We start from the raw sequence: 13,695 nt of genomic DNA, 5'->3' as shown, positions 1-13,695 counted from the left end.
TTTGGAGCATCTGCTGTGCTTTTTTCACTTACTTTCATTTGTCTCTAGTGAGAACCTTGTCTCCTTGTATATGACAATGCACTCTGATATTAGGCCTTAAAAACACTACACCTAAATGATCGACTCCGTGATGTGTCATTCCTCGTTAGTATAGTGGTCAGTATCCCCGCCTGTCACGCGGGAGACCGGGGTTCAATTCCCCGACGGGGAGGCAACTTTTTCTCTTGCCCTCTCATCTTTCTTTCTATTTCCATGACTGTTTGCCTTTGGGGAAATGAAACCGTAATAAATTAATGAAATCTATTGTATCAAAAGAGATTTAACTGTTACACACTATCCTTATCTGTGACGTTGATTGTATATCACAGTATATCAGTTTCCCCTTCGAGGGAAACCCATGGTGTTTTGAAGTCGACTTTGACTGTAAGCTTCATCATATGTTTTGCTTGGTGGACTTATAATAAATGTTCTTATATTTACATGAGGTGAGAATAAATACACACAGTCTGTTGTTTGATAATAATTTGCATTTTCTCTTCAGCAATGCATAAGATCCTTGTAGAATTTACCGTCTATGCGGAGGACTGGTAACTCTTTCAAGCCTACTGATCTTCTCTCTGATAGGTCATTCCTCGTTAGTATAGTGGTCAGTATCCCCGCCTGTCACGCGGGAGACCGGGGTTCAATTCCCCGACGGGGAGGCAATGTTTTTCTCTATGACTGCTTGCCCTTGAGAAAAATGAAACCGTGATAAATTAATGAAATCTATTGTATCAAATCCAATTTTACAGTTACACACTGTCTCTCTGTGTGGTAGATTTTATCAATGTTCAAGAGCTGAAATTGTTGCCAGTATAAATTTGATGTTATTAAGTTTATTTTCTCTGTTTCTGTCCTCAGTTTCGCCTGCAAGTGAAACTCGGGTAGTGTTTTGAAGTCGACTTTGACTGTAAGCTTCATAACATGTTTTGCATGGTGGACATTAAAAATATATGGTATTCTATTCACATTATGTGAGAACACACACACTTTCTGATGTTTGATACGTTTTTTCTCTTTATGAGTATTGAAGAATCCTGTATCTTTAGCTTCAATTGTTATTCCTCGTTAGTATAGTGGTCAGTATCCCCGCCTGTCACGCGGGAGACCGGGGTTCAATTCCCCGACGGGGAGGCATCTTTTTGCTCATGAATTATTCAGTTTTTGTTTTTATTTGTATTACCAAATGAAAATTACAATACTGTATATAGTAGTGGCAAGCCATCCAGTGATACTGTTTAGACACGACTATCGTAGGTTTTGGAATTTGACACTACAAAAGTATGTTAATGTAATGAAGCTGAGTATCCACATTTCTGCAGTAATAGCATTTTACTGTGTACTTTTTACTGCAGTTTGTTATGAGATCTTTCATTAAACAGTGAAGTATATCCAGTTTGGTAGAAATTGAAGAACAATGTAGTTAACCTATGCCTTATATAACAGAAGAATTTGGCGTTGTGTGTAAATTATGCTATTTCAAGATCACTATTAAATCCCGGTACAAAACCGTATGCATAAAGTTTTTTGTTCTGACTTTCCACAAAACAATATAATTGGTTGGATGGTATGGCTTTCATTGCTTTTTTGTGCTTGTTAATTCAGTTAGTATAGGGGTGAGTATCCCTGGGAGACTGGGGTTCGATTTCCAGAGAGGCGTCTCCTTCCCACTGGTAAAAAGGTTGAGGTGTTCTTTGGGCTCTGTTTGGTGTTATGGTACTGGAAAGCCTTCCAGAATCATACATTAATAATGGATGTTTTAATCAGTATATCGGTGAAAAGAGCAGACACCATATCACGCCAGCTATTAATGCTCTTAGCATACGGAAAGACTGCCTGTTTAGCAGTTAAATATAGATATATAGAGTAATATTGAGTTCAACAGTCAACTGCTGTTCAACAGTATATTAGTGTTCATATATTTTTGTTACAGAGGATTATGATAAGCATTGAATGGGTAACCCACAATGTAGTTATTTTATTTACCAATCCCCTTAATTCTCTAAATGCATGTATTTTGTACCAACATCTATAAATGTTTTATTCCAGTTATTCAACACATCCTGCATTTCACTAAGAGTGCTCCAAAAGAAACAATAAAACAAATATTCCATAAATATAATAACACAAATACAAATAAAACAGCCATTTAAGCTTAATGTTACTTTCTGAATGATGTGGCAACATTTAAAGAACGTTTTGTGCTTTTTGGGAAAGTTTTGAATGTGGTGGATAGGGATAGTGTACACAACCACCTGGGTAGAATGACATTATTTCAGTTTGTCTTAACTGCACATCTCTTCTAAACATAACTGCAAAGTCAATAAACTTGTTGAATTCATACTTTTTCTGAAGAAACTACTCCCTACTCCCAGCTTTTACTCCCAAATGAGTAAAAGCTGCACTACAGTACATGATGCAGTGATGCTAAAGTTATGCGGACAACGTTAAGCAACATGCTGCATGGGTAGCATTACATAAAGCAGGGGCAGTGTTACAGAGGTGAGCAGTGGTATGTATGAACTGGAAGTGGAGTCAAGATTCTGATGTGTAATTATTTGGCACAGTAGAGGCAGGGTCACTGACTGAAGGGGTGCCCCAATCCAATTCCTTATGGATAATTATGGATATTTGCTTGCTTTGGTTTAGTGCATGCTATCAGGAGTCGAACCAACACAACTGTTTATCAAAGACCAGATGGGTGATGTAGACTGCATATATTATAGGAGGTCGTATTGACCATGGAAAGGCAAGTCAAAGCAAAGGAAATGAAACATGATTGATACACATAGAGTGATAGAGTACTGCCAGTAGTATTGAGAGTAGTGCTGTGAATGTACCAGTGTGAATCATGCTTTTTAGTTTATGGCCTGATTCCATCCCAAAATCTCCCTCCCTTCCCTTTGCTCTTGCTGTTGAGAAATAAAGTAAAGAGTAGCAAAAAAGGCCATGAGTTACTAGTTTGGAAAACGTAGGCTTACATTCTTTTTTTCTCAGGTTTCCTATACAAACAAGTAACATTACACCAAAAAGACAACACATTTGTTGATTGATATGACACTAACACATTAAACAGGCAGGAGGGGGCAGCAGTGCAACAATAACAGTTCAGGGTCAAATCGCTTTGACATTCTAACTTTTTTAAATAGAATGATTTTGAATCTAGTCTCCCGAGAGGAGTAAATTATTATTTATCTCAGTAAAAATGCAATCTAACAATAATAAAAAATAGAGCATCATTTAGTTGTTTTACAGTAGGTAAATAATTGTGCAAAGTTCCAGATATCCATTCTTCATGTTTGACCAGGTTGTTTATGTGCTTTTTATGTGCCAAAAATGAACTTCTCTTCATCCTCCTTGCAGGAAAAAAAACAATATTTCAGTTCCATCTTTCATTGTTAAGGAGAACATGATTAGATTAGATGCCCACAGAATCCTGGTGAACTGTCACTCATCATCCTCTGTCCACAGTAGGCTGGTTCATGCATGTGTGCTTAGAGGACTATTAAACTGGTTATTGAGTATGAGTTCTATGTGTAACGCTGGAGACACACCAAATCCGGTAAGCTGTCTGCTTGTCCGTTGGTGGTTACTAATTTCAAATGGAAGTAGTCTGCACTCTTGCTTGATTTGCATTCCGATGTTCAGAATGATTCGGTTGAATGAGGAAGTGCAGAGCACCCCAGCCACACCACTCTTGCCTGTAGGGGGCACTCAGTCCTCTGTTTTGTGGGACCACAGACAGTTAACTGTATTCATTGTGTCCCAGACATAATACAGATAGCTGTGGGGGTTAAGATGTATGTATGTATATATAGTACTGTTATGGATAACTGTTGAAGCCTAAGCTAAACATAGAGTTCCTCAACTGATTTTATCCTTGATTCTCTTCGTGTCTATGGCATGGTCTACATTTTCTCTCAGAGTAGGTTAGGGGTGTGTATAGTGTATTCTTCTTTACAGAAGGTTAGGAGTGTGTATGTGTGTTGTTTTGTGTGTGTTTATGTTTGTACAGCTGAAGGCAGGCATGCAGACACAATTTTCATAAGGAGAGTGGAGCTGCTTCTGTCCACTGCTCTGTCACAGGCTCTTAGTGGGTGGGGAGAGAGAGAGTAGGACAGCAGCACCTCACAGTGGAATGACTAGGCTATATCAATACATTACAATATATACAGAAAGACAGACTGACTTAGTGCAGGCCAGGGTGTTTGTTTGGTGGTGTGTTGTTCCAGCCACATCTGTCAGCTGTATATGTGTGATTCCTTTGCCATCACAAGGAATATGTGCATGTTGGCACGAGAGTCAGTATTTCTGTCATTGGTCGTGTTTGACTTCACCTCCAGTATTAACATTAGGTGGCATAGCTTCCCATTTGGTTTGGCTGTGTCAAACATGTTCACATGACTTGTACGTACGTATGTCTGTCTGTCTGTCTGTCTGTCTGTCTGTCTGTCTGTCTGTCTGTCTGTCTATCTATATTTTTTAGATTGTCTGGAAGGAGTGGACATGAAATACACATTGATTCAGTTATTTTTCGTTCCGTGCATCTATGTAAATGTGTGTGTGTGTGTGTGTGTGTGTGTGTGTGTGTGTGTGTGTGTGTGTGTGTGTGTGTGTGTGTGTGTGTGTGTGTGTGTGTGTGTGTGTGCGTGCGTGCGTGCCTGTCTGTCTGATTTTGTGCATATGTGTGCCTGTGCTATTTACTGTGTTGTAGCTGCCCCCAATCTCAGTCAATGCCTGGTGGTACTGCTGGCTCCCCGGGTGCAGTTCAGGGTGCTGAACCCAGGCAGGATGACCCGTCCGTGGGTGTAGATGTCCCGGTCAAGCCCCTGGTTCATCCTCTTGACCAGGTTCTTCTCATAGAGCAGGGGGTGGTAAGCTCCGAAGGTGCACGCTGCGTCGTAGAACCGCTGGTAGTAGTGACACAGCTCCGTCTTCCTACGGGACGGCAGGAACTCATACACATGCACAACCTCACACAGGGACATCATAAGAACTGTGCCTAGGACAGAAAGGAGGAGGGAGAGAAAGAGGGGTGGAGGAGATGGAGGGGGAATTATGTTGATGTCCACCATATTGATGTCAGCTATCCTAAGCTAAGTCCTCCCATTGAAACCATTTAGATACATGGTCTCTAGTAAACAGGAGGGGAGTCATTGAATGTTCTACATACCCAGCAGGCCAGAGGAGGGTGGGTTCTTCTGGATGGGCTCAGCCATGTTGTCCTGGATTCGCTGCCAAAGCTGCCACTCAAAGCGGGGATGCAGGATGTAGAAGGGCTGGAGGGGGTGGAGCCTTCTGTAGCGCTGGTACTGGGCAAAGATGGGGTAATCTGTCCTGTTATACCACTGAAAGAGGGATGGGGGAGTGTAGACAGAGAGAGGAGGAGAGATGATGGGGGTTGATAAAGAAAGACGGGGAAGGAGAAAGAGAGGGAGGGAGACAGGGTAAAGAATGGAAGTGAAAGAGGGAAAGAGAAGGTGTTTATGTGAGTGCCTGTTGTCTATGCCTATGTATTTATATTGATGCTGAAGATCTGATTTTGAAGATGCTGACTATAACACACATACTGTCCTGATTAAATATGCACTATACTTTCACTGTGTCACACATTTTGTTAGACATGATGATGAGTGTGAGTTCGTGTTACTCAGGGGTGAGTTTTACAGTTTCTAACTGCTTTGTTCTCAGTCTCACCTGGTTGAGGTCAGCAGAGAAGGGGGCAGGGTCCCAGGCCACCAGAACACCTGTGCTGTACAGAGAGCTGGACAGGAACCGGTGGTCATCTGACGCCATCACCTACAAGACAGGTATCAACATCACCCGCAGCACAGGTAACAACAAGCAATCAAGTTAACTGAATATTGTGTTCAGCACATTTAAAACAATACAATGAACAGTACATCACAGATATTCCAGATACCAGCTTCAAAGTCAAGTGTCAATGAAGGGCTGGGCTCACTTAAAAGCTTTACATTACCAAAATAGTTTAAATATCAGTGGAGTTTGATTTTTACCATCCACAACACACTCAAAGCAAACAGATTATACAAAATGTATAGCAAATGTTGTAAAACCACTGAAGCTGCGAAAACATCAGTATGTTATACAGAAATGTGAATAATATCCAAAACATTACTGAGAGTCATTGGGGCTTCATCATTCAGTGACCCGGAAGTGTGTAATTATTGTAATAGAAACTAGAGCAGTAAAGAAAGGTTGAATAAATAAAAGAGCGGGAGCATGAAACGTGTCAGCAAATATGACACGTTTCCATTTTAAACGTCTAAATGCTGATCCAAGTGTTTTTGGTTACTGGGGAGGTCAGGTCAGGTATGTGGTTACCTGTGAGTTGATGAGGCGGATGGTGGTCTTGGAACCAACATCCTTCTCATAGCCCACCGTGGGTGCAGCGTTGAACCGGAGCACCGCATCATGAGAGTCTGGGATTCAGCAAGGAGGGGAAAAAAACATTTCAAAACTTGTATTGACTTTGAAAAAAACATTGCGTTGTGGTAGACATAGCATCAATAGTGTTACCATTATCTTCACTATAATGGTTCTTTTTGTCATCATCCAGTATGACTGAATGTTCAGATCAACATGGTAATGTAATGTCATGTTGTGCTGATGAGTTTCTGAGATGCCTCTCTATGGGGTGCCTTTTTTAAAGTTGATTCCTCCTTTTTTACTTTTTTTACTGTTCAACCCAAATGTAGATAAATCTGACTAGATTTCTAAATGTGGCCAAAATAAATATGTCCTTTTTTAGTAGATTTAATTCATAAATCTGAGCCTCAAGATAACATTAAATATTAAATGACATTGAAATATTTGATTCCAAAATAAAAACGTATATTTCATTTATGTCTTATATCTGTGTGTGAGTGTGCTCGCAATATATGTCTGTCTGTGTGTGTCTTCGGTCGTTCTCTCACCAATCTCCTTGCCCAGTCCAGAGTAGCGTAGCGACCCTGCTGATGACACCACGGCGCAGCTCTTGTAGGGGCCGAGTTCGGAGATGAGAGGTTTTGGGGGCAGCTGTGAGGCCCAGGTCAACGAGGAGAAGGGCTGGAGGTCAGAGGTCAGGGTAGCTACCTCTACCTTCGCCTTTAACTGACACAGCAGCTCTGGACCGCTCACCTTAGGCCGACTGGCCACGCCCCCAGGACCAGAGAACTCTACCCCATACTTGTTCATAGCCTGTGTGCGAGAGGGGTAGAGGTAGAGGAGGAATATAAAAGAACAGGAGGAAGAGGATTGAAGGAGAAAAGTAGGTTAACAATAGAAAATATTAATTATGTCTTGTAAGTCTCACTTATCCCTCCTATCCCCACCCTCCAGTCTCCCCTGGCCTCTCTTTCTCTGTCTCTCTCTCACCTGGTAGTTCTGTACCACCTTCCTCAGCCTGTTTCCCAGCATGCTGCTGGACATCTCATCATCCCACACGTCTCTATTCATCTCCCCATGATGGCGGCCTCCAAACAGGGTCTCCATGGCACGCCTGAAGGGGCGGGGCAGCAGCCAGGCAAGAAATCCTGATGGCTCACGCTCTCTTGCCCCCCATTTAGGGTGTTTCTCCTTAGCCATGGCCTCCTGGGTGTGGTTTTGGGAGGAGAGGACAGGGATTGGACGATTTGGGTTGCCAGGGACAATGCCTGGGAGCTTTTGGGGGTCAATGTACATGGGCTTGGCTCCACCTCGAAGCACCTGTTAGGGTTGGACATACAGTAGATAATGTTTTTTAAAAGCCTATCTACGATTTGGGGAAAAGATTTTTAGGACAAAGTCACAAAACGGAAAATGACATACATAAATAGCCCCTCCAGAATCAAACCACTGAGACTGAACACTGAGTAGCTTGACACTTAGACATACTCTTTACTAAGGTTATAAGTTAAACTTAATAATAAAAGAAAGTTGGCCATGTGGTGATGGTAACCCTTATGAGAGATACACAGACCTTGATGACAGAGTGTGCACGGGGCTGGGCGCGGGTGCGTGCCCGCACCCCGAAGATGGCGTCGGTGACAGGCACGCTGTTCTCAGCACATAGGGCATACAGCAACGCCATGGAGACGCAGAAGAGCCCCATGCACAGCGCCCCACGACGGGCCCGACGACGCAGACGCCACAACAGGCTGACGCGGTCCATAGCTGCCCCGGGGATCTGGAGAGGAGCAGAGGAGAGGGGGTTTAGAGATTAGAAGAGCATGTCAGAGATGGAAGAGGGTAGAGAGAGAAGGAAAGAGAGACAGGGTTAGAATAAATAAGAGACAGGTGAGGTGAAGTTGGGGTAGTTGGAAGGAGAGATAAGTGGGAGGGATCAGAGAGTCAGATATTTGGGAGAGGGGTTGGATATACAGTGCCTTCGGAAAGTATTCAGACCCTTTCACTTTTTCCACATTTTGTTGTGTTATAGACTCAATTTAAAATGGATTAAATTAAAATAATTTGCCATCAATCCAAACACAATACCCCAGAATGACAAAGCAAAAACTGGTTTTTAGAAATTTCAGTAAATTTATTAAAATTGAAATACAGAAATACCTCATGTACATAAGTATTCACCCTTTGCGATGACACTAAAATGAGCTAAAATGTAAAAATGTCATCAACAAATCACTCAATAAGTTGAATTGAGTCCATCTTAATGCAAGGATAATAGTGAATATCTTTGTTTTTATAGGGTCTCTGATTTGCATAGGAATCAATTACACACTGTGTGGATCAGGTTGATCAATATTAATTCCAAAATTACATTAATTCTTTTAATGTAATCCATTTTAAATTGAGTTTATAACACAACAAAATCTGGAAAAAGTGAAGGGGTCTGAATACTTTCCAAAGGCACTGTAGAGAGAATGGGGGAAAGGCAGAGACAAAGTGATGAGAGTTTTAGTTTTAACTACTCATAATGTCATCAGTGTCACAAGATCCCATGCTGGTTATAACAGCCTATGTAAACAACGCAATACCAAAGAACACATAGTGGCTGAACATCATTTGAAATCTGGCCCCCAGAAACATGCTTATTTATAGAGGGATGTTCAATGTTACAACCACAGGCATATTTTTCATAGAAATCAGCAAGTCTGGTTTGATAGTGGAAAGAGGAATTAGAGAGGAAAGGAGGGATGAGAACAATGAATACAGCAAAGAAAAAGAAGAAGGAATGAGAGGGGGAAGAAAAACATGCTTAGACTGCCTTGGGCCAAATGGGCCAATAGAGGGCTGGATGGGGGAAGGGAGGGGGAGAGATTGCTGATCTACAGTGAGAGAGGTTGATTTAGACTGACCGACGAAGGAAACGTCAACCAGAACAAGGAATGAAGAAAGGAAGGAAAATGATGGAATTAGGACAGAGAGAACTACAAAGAGAGGGAGAGATGGGGGAAGGGATCTATGAGTTGGCGTTTAAACAAGTAAAGATTCTGAGAGTATAAACAAGCGAGAAGACAAGAGGGAGAAAATCTCTTACAATGCAATCTCTGTCCAACACCACCCTGAGAGAGGAGCTAGAAAGAGAGCGGGTCAGCATTAAAATGTAACAGAGGTCACATACGTCTATGGATTTAGGGGATTTAGACCAATGTTTTAATCCATTTTCCTAGTAGAGGACAGTCTTTAGATCTGAACATCAACAAGGAAAAACTGTTTATCCTACACACCCATCTCTGACCATGACATACTTCCAGTTCTATGTCCATTTGCGTATATTGTACTGTTGACTTAGCTGGGTGAATACGTTTTTCTCAGAATCACCAATCTTGTTACTGCAACCCCATCCCCTCATTGAGTTTACCTTCAGCAGGACCTGTTCCTGCAGTCAGATCTTGTTTAATCGGACTGCTTCTTTTTCGTGTTCTGAAGAGGAGGTAGAGTGCCCTTGTCTATACTTTCAGAGGCAGTTCTTGGTTTCTTTTCATGCAAAGCTGTTCTTTCAGCACTGTGAGAGGGAGAATGGATGTTTTCTACTGGGGCAGAGCTGGACTGGACTGTAGTGAAAGAAGGGGATACTCACAAAAAGACACACACACACACACACACACACACACACACTCACACAGGCTGAATAGCATCATCCTAGAGGCTGAACCATACACACACACACACACACACACACACACATTGAATAGCAGCAGAGAAGTGGAGACACTGAATTGAGTAGCATTAAAGGGAGGTTGTAAAGACTGTATGGGAATCAGGTTTGGTATGGACACAAGCACCTCAGAGACAGGGAGTGTGTGTTTCTGTATCAGACTGCGGATGCACAAATCCAGTCCTGTGTGTTTGTGTGTCAGAGAATAGTTTTTAACTTTAGTTCTGGGTAGCATAATGCATCACTGCAGTTCTGCTGTCAGAAACACAAAATCAATCATGAGTTGTATGTATGTGTGAGAGTGTGAGAGTGTTTGTACTACGATTGAACCCCCTGTTTATTTGTGCACACAGAATCAAGCTGTAGCTGCATAGAACTGCAGGGAACCTTTTGAAATCAATATGGCCATGTTGCATTATTTATTTGCCATAGCAAGCAAGCACCCTTGCCCAGAGCTACAACCCACAGGCATTGCTCGCACTGCTCCCCACCCTAACCTTGCTATGCACTCCAACCCAAGAGAGGATTCTCTGAATGTTAACAGAACTGAGCAAGCAAGAGTCTACTCTAAATCACAGCACGGAACAAAGAGTGTACTGTAAACTGTAAGTTACGAATTTAAATCCTCAAACCCTTTGTTCACTGCTCTGATCATTTCAGTAGTGATTTTAGTAACTTTGATATAAGATTCTAAAATCTGTATTTTAACAGTGAGGCAATTGACTCAGTTAAAGGATGATACGGGAGGAATGATACTCAACTGCATTGCTAGATTAAAGATATGGGAAATGGATAAATATAGAAGATGAAGCGATAAGAGGGATGACAGTATGAATCGATAGATTACTGGTATGAGTGTAACAGATAGAGATGAGGTTATATGAATAATAATAATAATAATAATAATAATAATAATAATAATAATAATAATAATAATAATATATTACATTTGAATAGTGCTTTCTAATGGACTCAAAGCACATTATATGTAAAAAGTATGAAAATAAAAATATAGGAGGACAGTCACAGAACATACATAACATACAGCCCTATACTGTACATTAAAAGCCTGCCTGAACAGGTGGGCTTTTAGCAAGGTCTTAAAAGAGTCAGCAGCTCTGACATTGTGGGGGAGAGCATTCCACAGGCGAGGAGCAGCAGATGAGAAAGCTTTGTCACGAGTGGCGTTTTGTCATTCAGGCCCTGGCCTCACCAGCAGCGCTGTTGTGCGAATTAAGCATCCCCCTGACATATAATTGTGTCTTCATATCCTACCGTTAACAATTCGAATATATTAATCTTTGGTTAATTAAACATTCACGGCTGGGGTTTAGTGTATTTTCCTTGAGCTCTGAAATGTGTGAAATTTGCTGTTTTTCGCAGCTAGCTGGCTGGCTCTATGCTACTGTTAAACTCCAGGCATTTTGTCTTTCTCTGGCTGCAACACCTTTTTTAACCACTAGGGGGGCCTTTGGAACTCGGGAGATTGGGTGTGAGGAGACGGGCAGCAGAGTTTTGTACATGTTGTACATGTTTGTTGAGCAGGTGGGAGGGGAGGCCGAGGAGCAGGGCAGTGCAATAGTCCAAACGTGATGAGATGAAGGCATGTATGAGTCATTCAGCATCAGAAAAGGAGAGAAATGGGCGGATCTGGGCAATGTTCCTGAGGTGAAAGAAGGACAGCTGCTGTTTTATTGATGTGGGTCTCAAATGAGAGGGTTGTGTCAAAGAGGACTCCTATGTTTTTGGCATGTGTGGAGGCTGTGACCTTCACATCCTCAGTGATAAGGCAGAGGTTATTGACGTTGTTGATGTGTGATTTTGAACATATTTTAAAAAGCTGCTGTGGATCCAGGTTTTTATAATTTGTAGGCAGCAGTTGAGTGTGTTCAGTGCAGGTGAGGTGTCAGGCTTGGTGCGCATGTAGATTTGGGTGTTGTCTGCATAGAAGTGGTAGCTGAGACCATGGCTACGGAATATGTGGCCAAGAGGGAGCATGTAGATACAGAACAGAAGGGGACCGAAGACAGAGCCTTGTGGGACACCATGGAGACCAAACTGTTGTCAGTTGGTGAGGTATCATTTGAACCAAGATAGGGCCAAGCCGGAAAGACCAGCAAGGCTCTCAAGCCATTTCAGCAGGATGGTATGATTGACTGTGTCGAAGGCTGCACTGAGGTCCAGGATACTCTTGAAGCCAGAGTCAGCACTCATCAGGAGGTAATTAGTCACACTAACAAGGGCTGTTTTAGTGCTATGTTGCTTCCTGAACCCAGATTGGAATGGGTCAAATAGCTTGTTGGAGGCATGGTGTTCTGGAGTTGGGTGTACCCAGCAAGCTCCAGCACTTTGGAGAGGAAGGATGTTGGTTATGGGCCTGTAGTTGGTCAGAGCGTGTCCAGGCCTGTTTTTTTTTAGGTCTGGAGTGATGGAGCTTGTTTTCAGGACAAAGGAAACATGATTTCCACCAGATTCAAGGGATGACTTTGATGACAGTAGGTTTGTTAACCTGGTTGAATGCTGTCAGTAGGTAATCCGGTGACACAGGTGGTGGTCCTCTGTGGCTCAGTTGGTAGAGCATGGTGTTAACAATGCTAAGGTTGTGGGTTTGATTCCTGCTGGGACCATATACAGTATACTGATAAATGTATGCACTCACTGCAATGTAAGTTGCTTTGGATAAAAGTGTCAGCTAAATTACCTATATATTATTATATTAGGTGGGAGGGGGGGTCGGGTGCCGAGCATGATAATGACAGGAGCAGGGCATTGATGTTGTGAAATTGTTTTTGTCAATAGATAGTTTAGGGACAACTGGATGCACTGGACCCTTGTGATCTGAGCAGATGTCCTATCACACACTCTTCCTCCCTGCTTCTCTCATACAACCACACACACACACACACACACACACACACACACACACACACACATCCTTGCACCTACACACAGTCAAGGTTCCAATAAAAGCCACACACACAGACACGCTACCATTTGAATTAATCTTCCACTACTGTATAAGTAGCTGTGTGAGAGAGAGCAGGGAGAATGTGGAATGATACAACGTCAGCTGTAATTCAACTCCATGCAATAGAGTGGGTGGAAAACAGGGGAAAAGGAGTTTGGCTCTCTGTTGCAATACAATAGCCTTGGAGATCTATCCAGATTTGCAGCAAGTATTCAGCTCAATGGAGTGTGACACACACACACACACACACACACACACACACACACACACTACAGGCAAATGAGCTCACACTAACAATGAATAGACACAGGCTACACCATTAGGCGAGACAGCATAGACACAAACTATTTATACAGACTATGAACACACTCAATCTGAAGGGCAAAATAGCATTACAGTAACACAGTCACTGGCGCAGTGTGGAGCAAAGTAAAACACTAGCCTGAAGATGAAGAGTAATTACAATACAAAGCTGTAGGAGATAAGAGAGTAGGCTAAGAGACAGATGGTTATGTCACAGATCTGCTTAAAAGATATTACCGTAAATCCCCCTCCCCTCTCTCACACACGTGCACACACACCTTCT

General features: G+C 42.3%; 1 protein-coding gene across 1 annotated transcript; it reads right to left on the bottom strand.

Annotated features, from left to right (window-relative positions):
* Positions 1 to 4,769: 4,769 nt before the first annotated feature.
* st6gal1 (ST6 beta-galactosamide alpha-2,6-sialyltranferase 1) lies at positions 4,770 to 8,218 on the bottom strand (the record flags this gene model as incomplete). The annotated part of the gene is made up of 7 exons (XM_083695073.1): positions 8,003 to 8,218; positions 7,420 to 7,749; positions 6,978 to 7,242; positions 6,385 to 6,482; positions 5,737 to 5,838; positions 5,213 to 5,387; positions 4,770 to 5,041 (listed from the first exon to the last, which is right to left on the bottom strand). The coding sequence occupies exons 1-7, from the start codon at positions 8,192 to 8,194 to the stop codon at positions 4,770 to 4,772; spliced, it is 1,434 nt and encodes a 477-aa protein (XP_083551199.1). The 5' UTR covers positions 8,195 to 8,218.
* Between the last annotated feature and the right edge of the window lie 5,477 nt (positions 8,219 to 13,695).

The sequence above is a fragment of the Argentina silus genome (genome assembly GCF_951799395.1).
Source record: "Argentina silus genome assembly, chromosome: 2".
Classification (NCBI taxonomy): Eukaryota; Metazoa; Chordata; class Actinopteri; order Argentiniformes; family Argentinidae; genus Argentina; species Argentina silus.
Note: the sequence above shows the minus strand (reverse complement) of the source record. Positions and strands in the feature narration are given on the sequence as shown.